The sequence below is a fragment of the Gymnoscopelus microlampas genome (genome assembly GCF_963454915.1).
Source record: "Gymnoscopelus microlampas genome assembly, chromosome: 24".
Taxonomy (NCBI): Eukaryota; Metazoa; Chordata; class Actinopteri; order Myctophiformes; family Myctophidae; genus Gymnoscopelus; species Gymnoscopelus microlampas.
The window spans coordinates 10,114,559-10,135,354 of NC_139961.1; the positions used below are offsets into that span (position 1 = coordinate 10,114,559).

The 20,796-nt window shown below is 38.8% G+C and overlaps 2 protein-coding genes across 4 annotated transcripts in view; both read right to left on the reverse strand.

Moving 5' to 3' along the window:
- The window catches only part of LOC311040347 (hepatic and glial cell adhesion molecule-like), a 95,077-nt gene extending 92,999 nt beyond the window's left edge, over positions 1-2,078 (reverse strand). Inside the window, exon 1 of the mRNA XM_084050578.1 lies at positions 1,937-2,078. Within this exon, the coding sequence (XP_083906704.1) occupies positions 1,937-2,009 (73 nt within the window). The 5' untranslated portion in view covers positions 2,010-2,078. The remainder of the gene's footprint in view (positions 1-1,936) is intronic.
- A 1,510-nt stretch (positions 2,079-3,588) lies between these two features.
- LOC311040726 (uncharacterized protein) lies at positions 3,589-12,168 on the reverse strand. Of its 3 annotated transcripts, none has more exons than XM_084051077.1 (6): positions 11,805-12,168; positions 10,173-10,475; positions 8,660-8,751; positions 8,201-8,254; positions 5,999-6,011; positions 3,589-5,109 (listed from the first exon to the last, which is right to left on the reverse strand). In XM_084051077.1, the coding sequence occupies exons 1-4, from the start codon at positions 11,875-11,877 to the stop codon at positions 8,246-8,248; spliced, it is 477 nt and encodes a 158-aa protein (XP_083907203.1). In that variant the 5' UTR covers positions 11,878-12,168; the 3' UTR covers positions 3,589-5,109; positions 5,999-6,011; positions 8,201-8,245. The 3 variants fall into 3 exon arrangements, with proteins under 3 accessions (XP_083907203.1, XP_083907201.1, XP_083907202.1); XM_084051075.1 differs by having other exon boundaries at positions 3,589-5,584; positions 5,978-6,011; XM_084051076.1 differs by having other exon boundaries at positions 3,589-5,613; positions 5,978-6,011.
- Between the last annotated feature and the right edge of the window lie 8,628 nt (positions 12,169-20,796).

The following is a 20,796-nucleotide window of genomic DNA, read 5'->3' on the forward strand; positions in this document are numbered from 1 at the left end:
ACGTAATCCACCACATAGTATGGCCTTCGACATGAGTGACAGCAGCAGCTTGGATCTAGTTGATACAGGACAATTGATCTTTATGGTTAAAGGTAGGGTATGTGATTTTCTTTGTTTAAAATAAGTGTTAAATAGCTCTATATTCAGATAGTACTCATTGCTATAGAGTGTTTGTTCAGTAACAGGAGTCTCCATGTCTCAGTTCTTTATTAAACAGAAAATGCATAAGGTCGGGACACCAATGTTATCCAATAAGCATAGAGAACTCAGACAGGATACAGATAGCTCAGTCAGGATACAGATTAAACAAGTGAAATTGGAAGTGATGACACAAAGAAATGAGCAAACAACATTGGAAGTGGAACACTGTAAAAATGAAGCTGATAAATGGGTAGCCTACTCTTCTGATTGCTGGAGAGACAGGGACACTCCGGTTACTGAACAAACACTATCGCTATGATTACTATCAGACTATCAGAATATAGTGCTTTAACACAGGGGTCTTCAACAGGGGGTCCGGGACCCCTAGGGGGTCCTCAGAGGGGGTCCACCAAATCTTTGTGTGATATGATTTTTTTTTTTTTTTACGTTAACCACTTGAACCCTAGCATCCCTTTTCTGAGGAGAACTTTAGCCAAAAATAGCAGATAGCTCACAGCCATTGTGAGCTTGTAGATCGGCTATTTTAAGGAAAGAGTTATAGGTGTGTAGAGGAGAAAAAGAGCAGCAAAAGTTGATCTGAAACACAATTTTATACAATATAGAGGGGGGTCCCTGCTTCATCTCTCTCTCAGCTAGGGGGTCCTTGGCCTGAAAAAGACCCTTGCTTTAACATTTTAACAAATAACTTTTTGGTTCAACCTGTCACTTACCCTACCTTTAAGTAGACATTACATTTTCTTTGTTTGCACGCAAAATACGTTTTTCATGCCAGAATGTTATATGACGCAAAACGTATTTTGCGGCATTCAGCACATGCACGTGCACACATAGACATCAAAGGGGGCTTGAGCCCCTGCCCTTTTGTCTGTCGGTAAAAAGTGCCCTTGTCTCCTCTGACTGTAAACTGTAGAACCCCCTGCGCCCGTTGGCCGCGCACCTGCAGTAAAGCTTACTTAATTGAGCCCCGTGCCATGCAGTGCTCGCGCAGAATTATAGTTGATTTACAAGCTCACAACGCGTCGCAACGCCAGGCATTGTGAGCTTGTAGATCGGCTATTTTTTGGGTGCGCGATACCGCCCGGCAAACGAAGTCTATTATACACAATCAAAACCTAACTGAGGGCACAACTGAACGCAGTGAATGCACGCAGAACACGGACCAATTGTTTGAGACAGATTAGGTATGTATGGACAAAAAAAGTATATATATAGCTGTTAATTTGAAATTACTTGTCAAGCAGGAGCCTATATATATCTCTCTCTCCCTCTCTCTCTCTCGCTCTCTCTCTCTCTGTGTCAGCACAGCAGCAGTGGTGGGAAAAGTACTCAATTTCTTTACTTAAGTAAAAGTACTCATTATACAGAAGAATAAGTGGCGTCGTTAGGCGGGGGCTTCGGTGGCTATAGCCACCAATGTTTTATCCAAAGGCACCAAAAAACATTATTAAAAAAAGTTTTTTTTTTTTTATATATATATCTATAACCCTAACCTAACCCTACCCCTAACCCTAAAACCGAAATAAAGTAACAAAAAACGGGTAAAAAAGTACCCGAATCCGACGAATATCCGCAAAATTTCGCGCGCGCTTCGCGCGCGCAGGGGGACACATGCACGCGCGCTGCGCGCGCGTGCATTTGTCCGTGCATGTGCCCTTTTGAAATTCCAGCCCCTGCCTCTCCAAATCTCTCTGCACGTCTCTGAGCACCATGGAGAGCGCATTACGTCTAGCGCGCTAGCACAGGCTCAACATAACGTTATGTTTCTACACTGTACCTGATGTCAGGATGAGTCCAGCTGCAGTCAACAGACAGACGAACCACGAAGCTCTGAGGAGACGATCCTTCATGCTGATGATCTATAACTAATCATCAATAGTAGGCCTACATACGAACACAGCAGGGCACAACCACGATCATCATGGCATAATGTAAACAACAGACACTTCTTTGGGGTTTTATATGGCGGTTGGCATCCATAGCACTCCCTACATCAGCGCCACCCAAAGTCCAAACTAGTGTAGTGTAGCCCTGGTCTGAGTTCTCCCTAACGCTCTGCCAGGCGCGCTGCTCTGCTCATAGACCCAACATTACACTGCCGTGCGAGGTCTCCGTCTTTAGTAAAAATAAACAAAACTATTTCGCTACTCACCGAAACAATGGCTGTTTTGTGTTGTTGGAAGTCTATTCTCCAGGGTGGGAAGCCTCTCAGCACCCCACCTTCTCTGTATAATACACTTTTTGGGCAGAAAATGAAATATGTCCGCCAGACGGAAATTATTTGAGTTACTCCACTGCGCCCTCTACAGATCTGGTCAATATGAATTACCATTGACCAGAGGCTGTCCACCCAAAGTGATCCTAACATTCTATTCACCATAGGGGATCACGGCAGTCTATATTATATTAAACCCTATCAGACTCCATTTTCTGAGTTGGTGTGAATGAATCCTTCCATCAGTGGAGCCTACAATGGTGGAAAAAGTACTCAATTGTTTTACTTAAGTAAAAGTATAATAGCCACTTGTAAAAAATAATCTGTTACAAGTACAAGTTCCACATTCAAAATGTACTTAAGTAAAAGTACAAAAGTATTGGCATCACAAAGTACCAAAAGTAAATGTACTCAGAATGTCCAGTTGCACAAGTTTTCAAATGTATGAAAATCTTTTGAAAATAGCAGATCTACAAGCTCACAATGCTTCAAATCGCGACGCACAGTGAGCTTGTAGATCGGCTATTTTCAAATGGCCGAAATGCATATATGGCTGAAGTGGGTAATATGTTTTCTAATAATAATCTAAATCTACAAAGTAAAGTTTTCGAAAAATTGTAGTGGAGTAAAAGTATAATATTTGGCTCTGAGATGTAGTGCAGTAAAAGCACTGAGAATTGGAAATACTCCAGTAAAGTAAAAACTTGAGTAAATGTACTTAGTTTACACACTGGTAGCCTAGCCTGGTAAAGCCCCCCTCCCCTTCATTTCCGGAAGGGGGATGGTTTACCAGGCTACTGGTAGCCAGAGGTGGACAAAGTACTCAACCCCAGTACTTGAGTAAGAGTACAGATACTCCTGCTCAAATTCACTCCACTACAAGTAAAAGTGGCTCAGTCAAAATGTTACTCAAGTAAGAGTAAAAAAGTAATTGCCTTTAAATATACTTAAGTATTCAAAAGTACATGCTTTTAAAAATAACTAAAGTACAAGTAAAAGTAAAAGTCCTTTGAAGTCCTCGACTACCTCTAGCACTGTCCCGTCGGCAGTGGCAATGATGTCCTCTGTGTTAAATACCGATACTTGATCTTCCTTTACATTCTCTGCTATGTTTCTACTGCCAGTAGTTCCCTTACATACTCTGCTGTGTCTGAGACTCAGGTAATGATTCTGATAGTCAGTCATCATGATGGGAGTTACTAGCTTATCAAACAATCAATCAAACTGTATTTATAGAGCACATTTTCACACAACCTTAGTTAACCAAAGTGCTGCACAGGTAAAAGAAAAGCAATACATCAAATCAAAGAACAAAAACACAAAAACAAAAACATGTATAAAACAAATAACATGCGTGCATATAGGAGACAGACATAGAGCGAGATTGTTCATTTACACCTACAGTATGTACACAGATTGTTCATTTACACCTACAGTATGTACACCGAAGGTAGAAAACGTTAGATAGGAGTTAAAATAGGAATATTTAGGAGTGGATGTTGTTAAAAGCCAGAGAGAAGGTGAGTTTTTTGTAAGGACTTAAAAATCTCGATGGACTTAGCAGATCTGATGTGGGCCACCACAAAAGTGTGGTCAGCTTAGTCTTCCTTGGGACAGTGTGAACCCCAGGGCCTCAAAAGAGAATTATTTTCTCATGAGGAAATAACAGGAGTCACACATGAGTGACACATCGCTGACAAAGCTGCACTCAGATCACATTCATTATATTCCAGTTCTTAATGTACTTTGGAGGTAAAGACAATCTATTTGGTACAAATTCTCAGATCCAGGGCCATCAACTGTGACCTTTTTGTCAAGATACAATAATATTCAGCTTCAACGATTAGGACATGGAGCTCACTTTAAACTGCGGCCATCTGTTCTATAAAAAATATTAATAATAATAAATGCATAGAGTAACTGTCATGAAGGGCGTTTTGATTACCGTGATTACACATATTTTTTCATCAGATTATAAGTAACATCTGGTGATTACCTTACATGCTCATTCTGCATGCATACAGTTGACATAGAAAACAGAACATTCTCTCTGTTCAGTGTATGTTTGTGCAGAGACCAGCAGACATTGGCATCAATCCTGTGGGTGCCGGGGAGCCCGAGCACCCAATGAGAAAGCCGAGCACCCACAGGAAATGTGTCGGTCGGATGACTGTTGTGTGATGCTTAGTAACGTGCACAGGATGCACGATGTACCCGCTCTGATACTGTGTGTTATTGTGAACAGATTTCTGTCATTCAAACTCTCTCCCTGTAATCTGCAAAGTCCTTACACCAGTTATGGTTTCATCATCAGCCAATAATCAAATTGTATGACTTGAAATGTAGTTAAAAAAAAGGTCCTTTTGTACACCTACTGGGACATGCGTAGGAGGAGGCAGCCAGTGCATGAGACAGGAAAGAATGGTGATCTGGTCTTCACTTACAGCAAAAAAGTATTTTATTGCAAGTACAATGTTTCCACCTGACATTCATCAGGTATTTCTGAGTAAGGGGTTAAAACTTGGTTGATGTGTGTGTGAATTGTTGTTGAGTACCCTACCCACCCAACATGAATCGGCATCCATGCCTGCAGATGGTGGTTGCAGAGAGGCAGGTGGTTCTTTGTGACCACATCCTCTGTTCTCATGAGAGCAGAGGATGTTTCATATGTACCCACACGCACAACCGTACTTCACCTTGTCAAAACAAGATGGCGTCGACATGCACTCCTGGACCTGAAATGCAATGAAATCTTTCATACACAACACATTTGTAATACTAAATATTTCATACACAACACATTTGTAATACTAAATAGTACGTATGTTAGTATGGAATTTCGGACGCAGCCACCACACATATTTCTTAAAAATAAAAGTATTGCATTCAAAAGATCACTTTAGTCAAATACAAAAGTATTAGCATACAAATACTAAACATGTACTATAAAAATACAAATAAAGTAGCTAGAGTAAAAGTATAATACTCTCTTATCCCATAGCAAAAATGAACGCTGCATAGCCTGGACAGATAAGAGATAAGTGCTCTGGGATTGGTTATTCCAGTGCTAGGCACCAACCAGTCGACCAATGCTGTAACTATTGTCCCAACACTGGTGCCAACTCTGGTCCCCACAATCAACCAATCCTGTAACAATGTCGCTGAGAGAGATTATGGGGCGCCCAGGCCCTCGGCCACCACTAGGTCATGCTGTAAAAAACAGAAATTGAAAAAGATGGCTGTTGAAAACAGAAATAGCAGTTAGAATAAAACATACTAATAAACAATAGACAGCTACTGTATGTAACAGAATAGAAGCAGACCGAATATACTGAATATGTCATTGTTGTTGATGTTTGATGTTGAATCATGTCCTTAGTGGAACTCCTATGATACATACACACGATACGTAAACAAATGTCAGCTATTTCCATGAACAAATTAGAAGCAGTTCTCTGGGCATGATGCTAAATTGAAGCCCTGCGGCCACCACAAATACAAGTGAATTGTAAAGAGTACACTGATGAAATGTTGTTCCTCATGTGTGATGCATATTTTATCAAACATGACACATTATTATTGATAGAAACCTTTAAGACTTACCATACGCTTCTGCCTTTTTACCTCCTGATTCGTCCTGAGTAAAGAAGAAAAGGTGCAGGATTATGCAACAGCTAAAATGTAACTTAGTTAGCATGTTATGTAGACAGATGCCAGGTCATTGTTGGCCTGGCATCCTATAGTGTGTATGGTTTCAATGTAGGCTGATAGGTTCTTGGTTTACGTATGTATTCGTTATTATTAGATTATTGGTTTACTTATGTATTACTTTATTATTAGATTACTATTTTTATGCATTTGATGTATTATGTGTATTATGATGTATTATCTTGTGTCCTTGCTTACTGTAAATCGCTCTGGATTAAGAGCGTCTGCTAAATGCCTAAACTGTAAACTGTTAGGAAATCAACACCTTTTTTAGAGACCAAAGTGCATGGGGACGCTTGACAAGAACAAGCTTGTGTATGTAATGAGAGCCACGCATTCCCATGTGGATCTCAGACTTCATGTAGCCAGCCTGGGACGTTAGTCATCTATGACAGTGGTTCTCAACCTTTCGAGGCTGCGACCCACAAAATAATCATATTTGAACTGGGAACCCCCACCCTGACAAGCACTTGGAATTGTAGGAGTTGAGACATTACATTATTTAGTTTGACTCGGTTCCACAGATAAATATTGTGAAAATAGCAGATCTACAAGCTCACAACGCCACGCAGCCCTGTGAGCTTGTTAAATAAGATATTATTTTCAAATGTTTTGCCTCTTTCCTATATTATTTGACAATTTGGCCAAGGTTTGACCAGTTTTTATAGTACTTATGATGCAGTAATGGTCTTTTTCTTTTTTGAGGTATTATATTAAAAAGGTCTTAAAAGTCCTTAAAATGTCACTTCACTGTCATCTGGGGACGCCCCAAAGTCATGTGGGGACCCCCCGGGGGTCCCGACCCACAGGTTGAGGACCACTGATCTATGACATATCTACAAATATGTATCTATGAGTCATATGATAAACCCCTGCATAGTCACACCATAAAAACTACATGACATCGTTATCATATTATTTTACATCACAGCTTTTTTCTGTTCTGGCCCCACAGTGGTGGAATGAACTCCCCACTGATGTCAGGACAGCAGAGTCACTGCCCATCTTTTGCCGCAGGCTGAAAACCCACCTCTTCACGAAACACCACCTTTCCTCTTCGCCTTGCCTACTTGTTGTTAACTAGTTGTACGAGCTCTTGTTTTATTGGATCTTGTTTATTCGATACATTTATTTGTTTTAGCTCTTGCTCATTTAGGTAGTAGGTAGTAGGTAGTAGGTAGCTGCTATATTGCACTTGTACCTTAGCGCTAGGTATACTCTTAGTTGCTTGTTTTAGAAGAGAATGCACTTAAGACTTCTGGTGATTAGTAGTTTCGTTGCCTAGCTAAGTATGTTGAATGCACTTATTGTAAGTCGCTTTGGATAAAAAAGATAAAATGACTGTAATGTAATGTAATGTACCTTGGAATGTAATAAAACATCCATGAATAAATATAATATACATTTGCCTGCCACTTAAGGTAAGAATTATAATTTCATTTAATTTCATCCTAAACAACCAGTACAGGTGTCCATTAAAAAGTCTTTCATTGTCAAGATGAGAGGATCACACATCATACTCCACTACATTTGCGGAGGCAAATATTGTACTTTTACTCCACTACAATTATTTGAAAACTTCTGGTTACTAGTTACTTTGCAGACATAAATTATGACATTATTATAAAACATACATTAACCACTTTAGCCTGATTTTATACCTAGGTTATTTGAAAATAGCCGATCTACAAGCTCACAACGCGTCGCATCACGACGTGCTGTGAGCTTGTAGATCTGCTATTTTCAAACATTTTAGTACTTTTCTTTTGGTACTTGAAGTACATTTTGATACCAATACTTTTGTAATTTTACTCGAGCAAATTTTTGATTCCGGACTTTTACTTGTAACGGAGTACTTCTACATTGCAGTATTGATACTTTTACTTTTTCCATCACTGCTTTATAGCAACTCTCTGCCAGTCGTCACAGTCAGCTGGATAAACTGATGATTGGAGGTTTATTATGAAGACACACATATCATGTGTTATGGTTGTTATGCTTATCCCTAATGCATACTATTATTATTTTCATAATGACAATAATGTTTTATAATTATTATAATAGATATACTCCAGACCAAGTCACATCACAAACTACTCTAATAAAGTTCTCACTCACCTTCGGGAATCATTCACAGGCACAGACGTTAAGAAAACATCTTCTCTATATGACCTGAGATTAAATACAAACACAGTGATAACATAGCAAAACATAACATAACAGTATTAAGAGGTTTCAGCAGTTGGCTTGTTTGGACACACACACACACACACGCATGCACGCACACACACACGACACAAGCGCGCGCGCGCGCGCGCACACACGCACGCACGCACGCACGCACGCACGCACGCACGCACGCACGCACGCACGCACGCACACACACACACACACACACACACACACACACACACACACACACACACACACACACACACACACACACACACACACACACACACGCATTAAAGGCAGTACAATGCATAACTGACATCAGATTTTAAATTTGCTTGTGAAATTGCATGTAGCTATTGAGCAGTAACTTTGTAAGCATGTTGTATGTTATGCGTAACTTACAATCAGTAGAGGAACTACCACCAAACCAACTACAAGGAGGATGGTACCAACAATGCCTCCAACATTCCCTGGCACGGGTGTAGGGTCAGGTCCTTAGGAGAAAATAATTTAAATTAAAAAATGCATTACTTTTCCGTCATAATGCCCCCCCCCTTCTTATTTCAATTGAAAGGGGCTTTATTGGCACGAGAAACATAGCAGATATACAAGTTCATAGCGCGGCACCGAGTGCAGCGCTATGAGCTTGTAGATCTGCTATTTTTGAAAAATCTTGAATCTTCAAAAGGATTTAGAAAAAGAAATTAAGAATCGCTTCAGGTCTTAATGGGTTAAGGCTAATAGCTCTACTAGAATAAGGAAATGTATAAGCAGAGCCGTGCAACACTTTGGGCCCTATATCTTCCGCCAAATTCCGCTAAATGGCAGCACAATTATCATTGCTATTTTTTGTCCGATGCAGTTGTCATTTTTACGCCCGGTGACCACATTGTTTTAGATAACAAATGATCTGCATTTAGGGTCTATGGGCGTGTTGGTCTCAAGGGGCAGATCAATTATTTCAAGCACTTGATTCTTCATGAATACTATTTAAGGTGCTGGAAGTGATTATTATCATTTTTAACATTTTGTTTTTGTTAAAAAAGTTCAAACGCTATATCCTGATAGTAATCATTGCTATGGAGTGTTTGTTCAGTAACAGGGGTCTCCCCATCTCCCCCACTCTTTGACCCATTAAGACCTGAGGCCAATTCTACAAAATGTCTCCTAAATCCCAACAGTTTTCTGAAAAACATATGTTTCTGTCTCCGTGGTGCTTTAACCTTTTCATGTCAAAGACCCCCAAAATGATATGTATTTGGCCGTGGACCCCCATCTCAAAATATGTTGTTCCAGGGACCCCCCAGAAGCAAAGATTTGAGTTAAAAATGTTCGCTTTAAAAGAATATAAATATATCAATTTGCACACATTTTCTCGATTTTTCAAAAATAGCAGATCTACAAGCTCGTAGCGCGGCACTCGGTGCCGCGCTATGAGCTTGTATATCTGCTATGAATAGCCAAAGTGTAAGATAATGCTTTTTTTTTGCTCAAATCTAAAAGTGATACAGATGCGTTCCAGGTCTAATTAATGGGTTAATAAACAGAGAATACAGATTCAGGTGGGTCACCAATTTCATCCATCACCCTTTATCACATTTAATTTTGTAGTGTTCCAATTCCAATTTTGTCTACTCATTTTGTTTAACCACTTCCAATTGCACTGTTTAGGGCAAAATAGCACTCCAATTTCATCTTCTTTTTAAATTGTGTTAGTTTTTCAGCTACAATCATGCAGCATCGACAGATATTATACATTCATCTTCATAACTTACTTGACATGTCACATTATGTTCCAACAATGTAAGGAGAAAACAAAAATCACATGTAATGTGTTGAAAAATGTGGATATTATGATAGAAGTACAACACAGAATCATAACATTCATTCTCCACGGGACAATGCATATACTTACTTGTGGTCACTTCAACCTTGTAATTCTTGTTCTGCACTCGACCGTTTACCTCCACAGAGTATATTCCACTGTCTTCTATGTTCATATTGTTGATGACCAACTTTCCAGTTTCTTTATTCAAGTCAGTGCGTTTTTTATATATCCCGTAGTAATCCACATCAGGACCAAAGCCGTGATCCCATTCTGCTACCTTATTGGGGCCATGTTTCCACAGGACGCCAGTGATGGTTTCAGTGACAGAATTTTTATCTGGAAGCAATTCAAGGATTCCTCCCTCTTGTATGGATGTCACATCTTGTTGAGCTGTGTGGAGAAAATTATTTCAGTCAAGTTGAATCATTAAAGCAGTCAATATGAGATATAGTAGAATGAACGCTTTAGTAGCAAAAATAAGCATCTCTACCAGGCTAATACGAGAAAAAAAGAAGGAAAAAAAACACAACTCAACAATCTCTACAGCATAGCATAGACATCTTAAAGACAAAACCTTGCATACAGCAGGAGTGAAATATGTGTCATGTTCATTTCTGTATACAACCATATGGAATATGACATGTTAGATCTGTCATGTAAAGCCTCAACCCAAATATATCCTATAATAAACCTATAAAAACCCTAGAGTGGGTCTACGATTGACGTCACAAACACGGACAAGCTCCAGAGGAACGTAATTTTTATTATTTAGTTAATCCCAAATTCAACAAAGCTGCAGGCAGTAACTCATTTCAGTGAACATTGTTATTCTCCTTGAGGTAGGCTATGTGTTTATATGTACTTTTATTCCTTTAAAAGGTCTGCTGGGTCTTGATAAAATATTAAACGGCTGACACTGAGTTATTTTGTTTATTTATTTTTTATCAATACCAGACTTTGGGTGGGGCTAGGGTTTGAATAGTACAAGCTGCAGCTTGTTTGTGCAGCTCCCATGGGTGAAAGGGGGGGTTTTGAACTATAGCCTCATTGTGAGAATAGAGACAATGGGGGGAAATGTCTAAGTCTTCTTCTAAGTTAGTAGCCTAGTAGGTCGGAGATAGCCTTAGATCAAGACTATCGTAGATGTTTTAAATTGATTTTAACATACATTGATTTAATACAGCCCCCCCCACGCCAGTTTGCCCTGGAATTTCACTAGTAAAGCCCGTATTTCTCCAGTCCAAACATGTACAAATGCTAAATATAAGGTGCTTACGCGCTTGCCACCAATGTTAACTAGGTGTCCGGAGTATTTGTGCAATGTATTAGTCCATATTTGTCAATAAATAAGTGTTTTAATCCTGCCTGTGGCCGATTCTGTCTGAAGTTCCCAATGGGCGGTAGTGACGGGGCGCATCCGGTGAAAGCCGGAATTACACTCAATGTAAACAGAACGTAAACGGAGGGAAGTGTCGTTCGGCCATAGAATATGCCAATATGTACTAACACATTGCACAAATACTCCGGACACCCAGTTAACATTTGGGGCAAGCGGCTAAGCACCTTATATTATGCATTTGTACATGTTTGGGGAAATACGGGCTTTACTGGTGACATTTCAGGGCAAAATGGAGGGGGGGGGGGGTATTTTACCATTAATAACATTATATGACTCTGTGTCCATGTTATAAATGTTTAAAGTGACTGAAGTTCTCCTACCTGATGTCAGGATGAGTCCAGCTGCTGTCAACAGACAGACGAACCATGAAGCTCTGAGGGGACGAGCCTTCATGTTGATGATCTATAACTAATCATTAATACATACCAATACAAAACACAACCACACACGCGCACGCGTTAATGGCGGAGTATTTAATCCGTTTCTGGATTCAACAACTTGATAGAAATCGAAATCGAAAGCAATCAAACTAAAGAATAGTCCTGTTGTTTAGAACAGTGAAAACATGTTTGTTAAATAAAATCACGAGTGGTTTCGCATGATATCACTCCAAATATCGCTGAAACAAACATGAGCGAAAACGAGCTGCCTATCGTAGTCTACTGAGGCCTGCCTGTACACACGTTCGCCCCTCCCTCCCGTTTGTATGCGAGAGCTGGCGAAAACTTCTGGGAACTCAGATTAGTACACACGTCACACGGGGTACGGGGGTAGTGACACCAGGGGTCGCAGTTGCTCAACATTTAGAGCAGAACAATCCAGATGTCGTTTCGCTAATAATACCAGTTACTTTTTTGATTGATTTAATACTTTATAACAGTTTGCAAAGACAAGCACAGGGAAGTACAGTCATATATATATATATATATATATATATATATATATATATATATATATATATATATATATATATATATATATATATATATATATATATATATATATATATATAAAATCTCAAGCATGCATGTCCACAGTAAGATGGCATTTTTAAATTGTGAATCCAGTTTCTATATAAAAGTGTGAAGGGAATAGGGTGGTGTCAAAACATTATCACTTACGTTTTAAAAGTTAAATATTGAAAAAAAAAACTACAAAACATTTCAAAGAACAAAGTTCAAGCATATGTGTCCACAGCAAGCTGAATTTGTAAAATTGTGAATCTAGGTGAAAGTATGAAGGAGTTGTGAGGAGCAACATTTCCCCAATGATTTGCATTATAAACTTGCAAAGTTAAATATTTCAAAAACGACAAACCATTTAAGAGATTGATTGATTGATTGATGTACTTTATTTAGTAAGACATGAGAACAGTACATGACAGTACATAACAGTACAAGTACAAATTCGCAATACAAGGTCTACTAAACTGGATAGCTCATTAAGCACTTAGCTTGTTTAAGATGAGATCCCCATGTACACAAATCATGATGACATATAAGAGACAGACAGATATACACACTACTATACAGGATGTCATACAATCAGTTTACAGGTTACTGGTATGAAGGGTGAAAAATATGTACAAAAGAAGAAAGAGAGAGGGGGGTTAGGTTAGGTTGGGACATGGGGTAGGTTAGGACTTGGACAGATTCATGAACAAGCATAACATAAATGTCTATAAATGTTGCAGTTTGAATGGGGTTTCTAGGTGAAAGTATATGTAGATCTAGTCAGTGACCAAAGTTTTTGAGGAGATATAATAATAGTGAGGAGAACATAGGTAATAATAATAATAATAATAATAATAATAATAATAATGATAATACATGATCAATCACCATTACCTAAATGCCACATCTAACAAAACAATAAAATGTATCCAAAAACAACCAAGTTTTTAAATGAGTACATCAAGTTATTCAGTTATTTCCAGTTAATCTCATCTGATATTATCTTATCTTATATTCTTTGTCTGTATACTGAAGAATGTTTTGGTTGAAAAAACGTTGGTGCTAGAAAGTACCAGACCATATAGTATGTTCACTTGGCTGAATAACAAGAACACTAACATACAGAAATGTCTCATGTATTGTGGTTTTCTTTCACTTCTTAGACAAAGCAGAATAACAACACAGACCGAAAAGTACTTTGGAGTTACCATCATAAACTCTGGGCCTTTCGGTTGCAACCATGGCCACTTTGAGTCTGATCCTAAAATCATATTGTATTGTTTTATGAAGTGTTGGCCTTTCCCAAGGTTATCTACATTAAATAGTCAACATTTTGTATTGCCCTGTGTAGTGGACTCTTGTTTTATACTCACATGTGGCCTTATGGTTTTAAGACTCTCAGAGACTTTTCATACGTGAAGAACACCTCATACATTTGACTGTAACTTGACAAAAGTAATTCTAGAAACAAAAGGAAATACACTACACATTGTTTTCATGACACATACACAATTAAACAGTAGGATTTTCATTTTGATTGAAGCTTGTAAAGAGGAAAATAGCCGACTATGTTAATATCATCCCTGGACCATTATTTTGTGCTCCTATAAGTGGTGATTCCTCTCCGGTGATGGTTCCTCTCCGTGGAACCATCACAAATGGTTAACCATCATAGAGAGAGAAAAAGATTATCTTGTGTCTTATTTTGACATGAGAGAATTTAAATACATTGTGGTCAACTTTAACGATATCAAGACATCCATTGTTAAGGTATGATGTCATCAATGTTAATCATTATGGTTGAGTAATCATGTTTCACAACCCTTTGTGGGAGGGAGAACTCTACCAGCAATAAAACAGAGACAGCTTAAGTTCCAGGAGGGCATCCGGACAGCACAAGAAGAAACAGTTGTTTGACTGGAAAGACGAGGTAAAGGAGCGCTGTGCTTAAAATATTGTAAGAGAAAACTAATTAGAGCTCACAACTAACTGCTTGGGGTGCAGGTAAAAATCCATATAATAATTTGTAAAAAATAAATACATGTAAAAACAGGTCAGATAATCTCAGTTGTAGAGGGAACTAGCCTACTGTAGAGGTGCAAAGTACTTTGAAATAGCCTATACATGTATTTTCACCTCATACTGTAGATAACCACTTGATCTCTCGTGTCCTTATTCTAGGGCAAACATTCGGCGAAAATAGCAGATCTACAAGCTCACAACATGTCGCAAAGTGATGCGTTGTGACCTTTAAAATGGCTATAGTGTTGACCCCGGTCATTTATGTATACAATTTAAGTGGTTGTACGGTACAAGTAAATGTTATTCAACTGAAATGAGTGAAGTTTCAGGTAAATTGATTTGTTTTAAATAAATCCATATAAAATCAATTCATTATAAAATAGTAAGCCAAACATGGCATGCTAACAAAGTTTTAAAAGTGCTGAAAGTGTCTCATTTGCCAGGTAGCCTAGTGATGCTGTGTGAATCTATGCTGTGGACTTCCTCAGACCAGGAGACAATGATAAGTGGTCCTGGTCCTGTGTTTGACCATCTCCAATCATCACTGTCCTCAACCTTCACACACAACCGGCTCACACCAAGGTACTGTAGCCCAGTGGTTCTCAAACTTTTTCATGCATTAGCAACCAAGCAAGTCCAGTTCGACCAGGTGAGGTGGGTCAGGTATTAGGGGGTTGAGTGCTAATTCCTACAAACATGACAGCTTTGTGTATATGAATTGAATCAAGCCAGTGTTATAATAATTCCTGGTACAAATGAATATCTATGCCATGGGTGGCATAGATATTTATTTTGACTATTCTCTACTGTAGTATTTGACGCTGGAGTTTCTATAATCTCTGCCATAGTAATTTTTTGGGGAGGTCAAGTAAGTGAATACTATGTCACCTTTCTCCACCAGGACCAGGACTGACGACAGGGAGAGGCAGCTACCATTGCATCTCAGCAGGGAGGATGACACGGAGCAGCTGTCATGTGAGTGGAGCGCCTCGTTTTCCTCGCTAACGTTACGCATCTGGGACGCAGAAGGAGCAGGAAAGCCATCTGGGGAAGACTGTCACCATGAACAGAGATGGAAACAAAGTTCACCTTCCTCATCATCATTCTTGGCATCATCGGCATCTTCGTCACGGCAACCTAAAAACTGTATTGTTTGAAGTTCGTTTGCTGTATTTAAAAAGGACACATGGATTCATGCTATTTATTTGTCTGTCAATGATCCATATAAAAGCAATCATGTTTACATATTTGTTGTTTTCAGAGTAATCATTTCAGAAAAAAGGCTGGCAAATAATTAAAATTTAAGCCATGTTTCAAAAATCTACAAGCTCACAATGCATCACATTTCGACACGTTGGGAGCTTTACTTGTACTGTAGATTGACCACAGGCTATTTTTGAGGGGGGGAAATAAAGACATTTAAACATTTTTGAAAAAACACACATCTATAACATGTTCAGGTTCAAGGTTCTTCTTTAATGTTTCATCTTGTGTACAGGTACATAGTGTGGCTTCCTTCAGGCATTGTAGCATGTCTGAAACAATAATATAGTCAGGGGATATTAGCAGAATATTTTCCAATCTTGGAATAAATTCCTTACCAAAAAGAATCTTCACCAATGTGTTTGCAAAGGTGTCTAGTAACACATCTCACAAAGACTGAAATTCAGTATCCCTAGGAGAATTTTTGACAGCTCCTTAAAGTTGGGGTACCCACCATAACCTTGGTTAAAAATCCCCCCCCAAAAAAAATCAAAATTTAATTCTGTTTTAAGTAGCATGTGAGGTGTCAAACTAGGGTGTTTTTATGATTCTGAATCCATTGCAATCATTTGTTTTGCACCAAAACCAACCACTCCTTGGGCTAAAAACGGCCATAGTCATGACATGACTATACTTTTTGTGTAAAAAGCCCATTGAGATTGGGCCGTTTTTAGCCCAAGGAGTGGTTTTGGTGCAAAACAAATGATTGCAATGGACTCCTGGTGGCGCTATAACAGGCCCATGTGAAAAATTTGAGGCAGAGGTTCTGAATTGGCATCCAGGGAGTGTGTGTGCACAGTTTCGCAGCGACCGGGCCAACGGTGCCAGAGATTAGCTGCTAACACACAGACAGGACACACACACACACGGACACACACACACACACGGACACACACACACACGGACACACGGACGGACGGAGGGTAAAACATACTCTCTCGCCATGCCTTCGGCCTGGCGGAGACAAAAAGACAGTAGGCAATACTATAAGATAATAAAATAGGTCAGTTATATGTACTGTACTATATGCACAGCGTATTATATACACCCATTAGCCATTATATACGTACAACCATCTACACGTGACATGATCGATAGATGGATGTACATGGATGTAAGGTATACCGTATGTACAGAAAAATAGGCAAATTAGAGTAAAAACTGCTGTCTAGTCTTTACTAGAGTTTCTGAACTGTATGTTTGACCGAGTGCGTTTGTCCGAATGTCCGTATGTATGAGCACGGTCTCAACAGCTGCAGCTGATATTTAACATGTACTTAACATGGGTAAAAACACTTAAAAGTTGTTCAAATGAGTAAAAAATACTTGAAAGTAAATAAAGTGAGTCAAAATACTTAAATGTAAATACATTGAGTAAAAATACTTAAAAGTATATAACGAGAGTAAAACACTTCAAAGTAAATAAATTGAGTAAAACTACTTAAAACTAAATAAATTGAATAAAAAAACTTAAAAGTAATTAAAATGAGTAGAAAATACCTTAACGTAATTAAAATGTGTAAAACATTTAAGTAAAAGTACTTAAAAGTCACTAAACTGAGTACAAATTCTTAATAGTAACAAACTTGAGTAAAAATACTTAAAAGTAAGTCAAAAGTAACTAATTTAAGTTGAGTTCCTAGGAGGTGTACTTAGTAGGACATTCTGTAGTCCTTACTACAGTTGCACTGTCCATTAATTGTGTTTCCACCAACTGCTTTCCAACTGTTATACTGTAGTATTTTCTTGTACATACAATACTTATATTATGTTCCTATTATAATTATGTCCCTGCTGGGTAATTACTTACTATCCATTTATACCCTAATACCCATATGTTTGCCTTTGAGTTTACTAACTGGATAATAACGTAGTATTTTCTATTAAATTCAAAATTCAATTATGATACACATTTTATACACATACACAAGATACACAAGAGTTTCAGGCCACTGTGTTTTCATTATATCAAATGTAGTCCTATGTTGCACTGAGAAGAGCAATAGTCACTGAGTTATGGCCATTTGAAGTGTTAAACAAGCGCTGTAACAGCTGCTGTAGGTTTATTGGTGTGACTATTTTCATGCCAGACCCCTAAACAGTGTTTGTGCCAAAAATTGGAAAATATAATTTAAAAAAAACTCAAAATTGTACGCTGGAAACGTCCGCGTGCGTCACAGAAGGGGGCATTCGGTAGGCCAATCAGAGGCAGGTGGGGGCGGGACAACTAGATTTTGAGAAGTCCTGGAAAAGATGTGCTGTGATTGGCCAGTAGTCAACGCGCTGTGATTGGCCAGTGCCCGTGCCCCCCGGAAATATGGTGGCCACCATACGAAACAGGTCGCTCCAACGAACTGCAGAGGCCAATGAGGTATCTAGGTTTCTATATCTATGAGGCTAACACCTAGTACCATTCATATGGCATTCTTGTGTAGACTCCATCCAGGGCCCTTTCCTGTAGTGCTGTGAGGGTCCATGTCTCAGCGAGTGGATGAAGGGGACAAAGGAGAGGAGGTAAGGGAAGGTGTGTCACCTCCTGAGGTTTCCTCCTTTTTCAGACATGTTCTCCTGGACTGAGGAGAGGAGGCTCCTCGTCAGTGGCGTTCGCTGGCCTGGGTCCCGGGGGAGTGTCCTGATCAAATGGTGACGAACATGGAACATAATATATAAATATACATATATACACACATATATACTAGTGTTGATTTTTACAAAAAAAAAATCCCTGTTTTAGTCATAGTCTTTTGAATCAAATTCCATTTAGTTTGTCATATTTTTGTCATTTGAAATGTTTCACAATTAGTCTAGTTTTAGTCGACTAAATATCATAAGATTATAGTCGACTAAATCTAAAGTTGATTTAGTCGACTATAATGTATTTTGGCGATGCCTTGATGGCGTCGTAATGGCTGATTTTACAATTGGTTGCATGCTGAAAATAGCCAATCTACAAGCTCACAACGTGTCGCGGCGCGACGCGCTGTGAGCTTGTAGATCGCCTATTTTCAGAGCGTAACACCCGAGCGCAACCAAACATGAAATGACTTGTCTTTTAGTTCTACTGGATCTCTTCTCCACCAGTCCCTCCCTAACATTTTAGTCTAGTTTTCATTTGTTGACAAAATTGTCAGTATGTTTAGTCTTAGTTTTTGTCATCGCAGCTTAGTTTTTATTTAGTTTTTATTTAGTTTTCATCAGTGAAGTGGTAGTCGACGAACATTTTTCGTCATAGTTTTATGACGAAATCAACACTGATATACACACACACACACACACACACACACACACACAGACACACACACACACACACACACACACACACACACACACACACACACACACACACACACACACACACACACACACACACACACACACACACCTATGTTAAGAGATAAAATGCTTAATAATTGCTTTATTTATAAGAAATAGCAGTTACAATCCTAATATAAGAATAAACTATAGATAAATAGTAACAGAAGAGAAAAAGACATACCATGTCCTGAATCACTGTTGTTTGATTTGGATCAGCTATATTCATTAGTGGAATCTCTATGACACAAACATGCAAGCACACACACAAACGCACGCAAACAAAAGAAAAGTCAGTTATTTCTGTGAACACGAGAAGCAGTTCTCTGGGTATGATGTTAAATTGTAGCTCTGTAATACAAGTGAATTTTAAAATGGAAAACACAGATTAAATGTTCCTTTTAGCAGACCAGTCTCCATGTGGAGGTCTGAGCACAGGACCAGTAGCCTGGTAAACCATCTTGGTCGCGTGAATTCCCATAATTATGTGTCTTCTGGCCCCATGCAGGCACTGGGTGGGCGCTTTGCAGAAACCAAAAAGTGGAAGGGCCAATCAGCGTCTGTCAATCACAGGGCCCTGAGTGCAGACGCTAGATTGTCTCTTCCACTTTTTAGTTTCTGCAAAAAGCCCACACAGCACTTGGGGCCAGACCAGTCTGCAGAAAACACATGGTCTACCAGGCTACAGGACCAGTGGTGGAAAAAGTACTCAAAATTTACTTAAGTAAAAGTATCAATAGTGTTACAAGTAAAAGTGCGGAATGAAAAATGTACTTGAATAAAACTACCAAAGTATTGGTATCAAAATGTACTTAAAGTACCAAAATGAAAAGTACTAAAATGTTTGAAAATAGTAGATCTACAAGCTCACAACGCGTTGCGATGCGACGCGTTGTGAGCTTTTAGATCGGCTATTTTCAAATAGCCTAGTTATAAAATAGGGCTAAAGTGGTCAATGTATGTTTTATAATTAAATGATAATAAATAATTTATATCTGCAAAGTAACTAGTAACTAAAGTTTTCAAATAATTGCAGTCGAGTAAAAGTACAATATTTGCCTCCGAGATGTAGTGGAGTAAAAGTAAAAGTATAGACATTTGGTCCATTCAAGTTAAAGTACCTCAAAATTGTACTTAAGTACAGTACTTGAGTAAATGTACTTCGCTACTTTACACCACTGCTACAGGACCAGTGTGGAATAATCTATGATTATGAAAGATAATTGTGGATTATTATTAATGATATAGTAATGTACTTTATTTCAACTGTCCTGTTGGAATAATTTAATGTCCCTTCAAGTTGAGTCTAGCAAGCCCACTGTAGACCCCCTGCTAAGGAAGCAGCCTCAAAGGGTTCTCCTTGCATACCAAGCGGGGGAAGGTTGTGAGATAAGAAACAATAGGTGGACAGGGCAGAAGGCCAGAGCTAGCCAGCCCTTGTGTGATAAGTAGCAGTACATGACTAAGCGCAAAGCCTTGTGGGTAACCAGAACTTCCTGTTGCTTAAGAACTGCCCTAAAGGCGGACCTTATGTGTGAAGTTGATATAATAGCTTGTCTTGGGAGAAAGCCTTTAGATTCGATTGAGCTGTGCTAGAGTATGGGACCTAGTACAGTTTGCTAACAACTTGGCGAGAGAATGGATGGACTAAAGTAAGTGAGAATTAACTATGTAACGATTATAACTCTGATGTGTTCATAATGGGAAGAGGATTCACGTCATTTAATATTGTTGTTCTCTGTGTTTTGTTTTCTTACAGGTT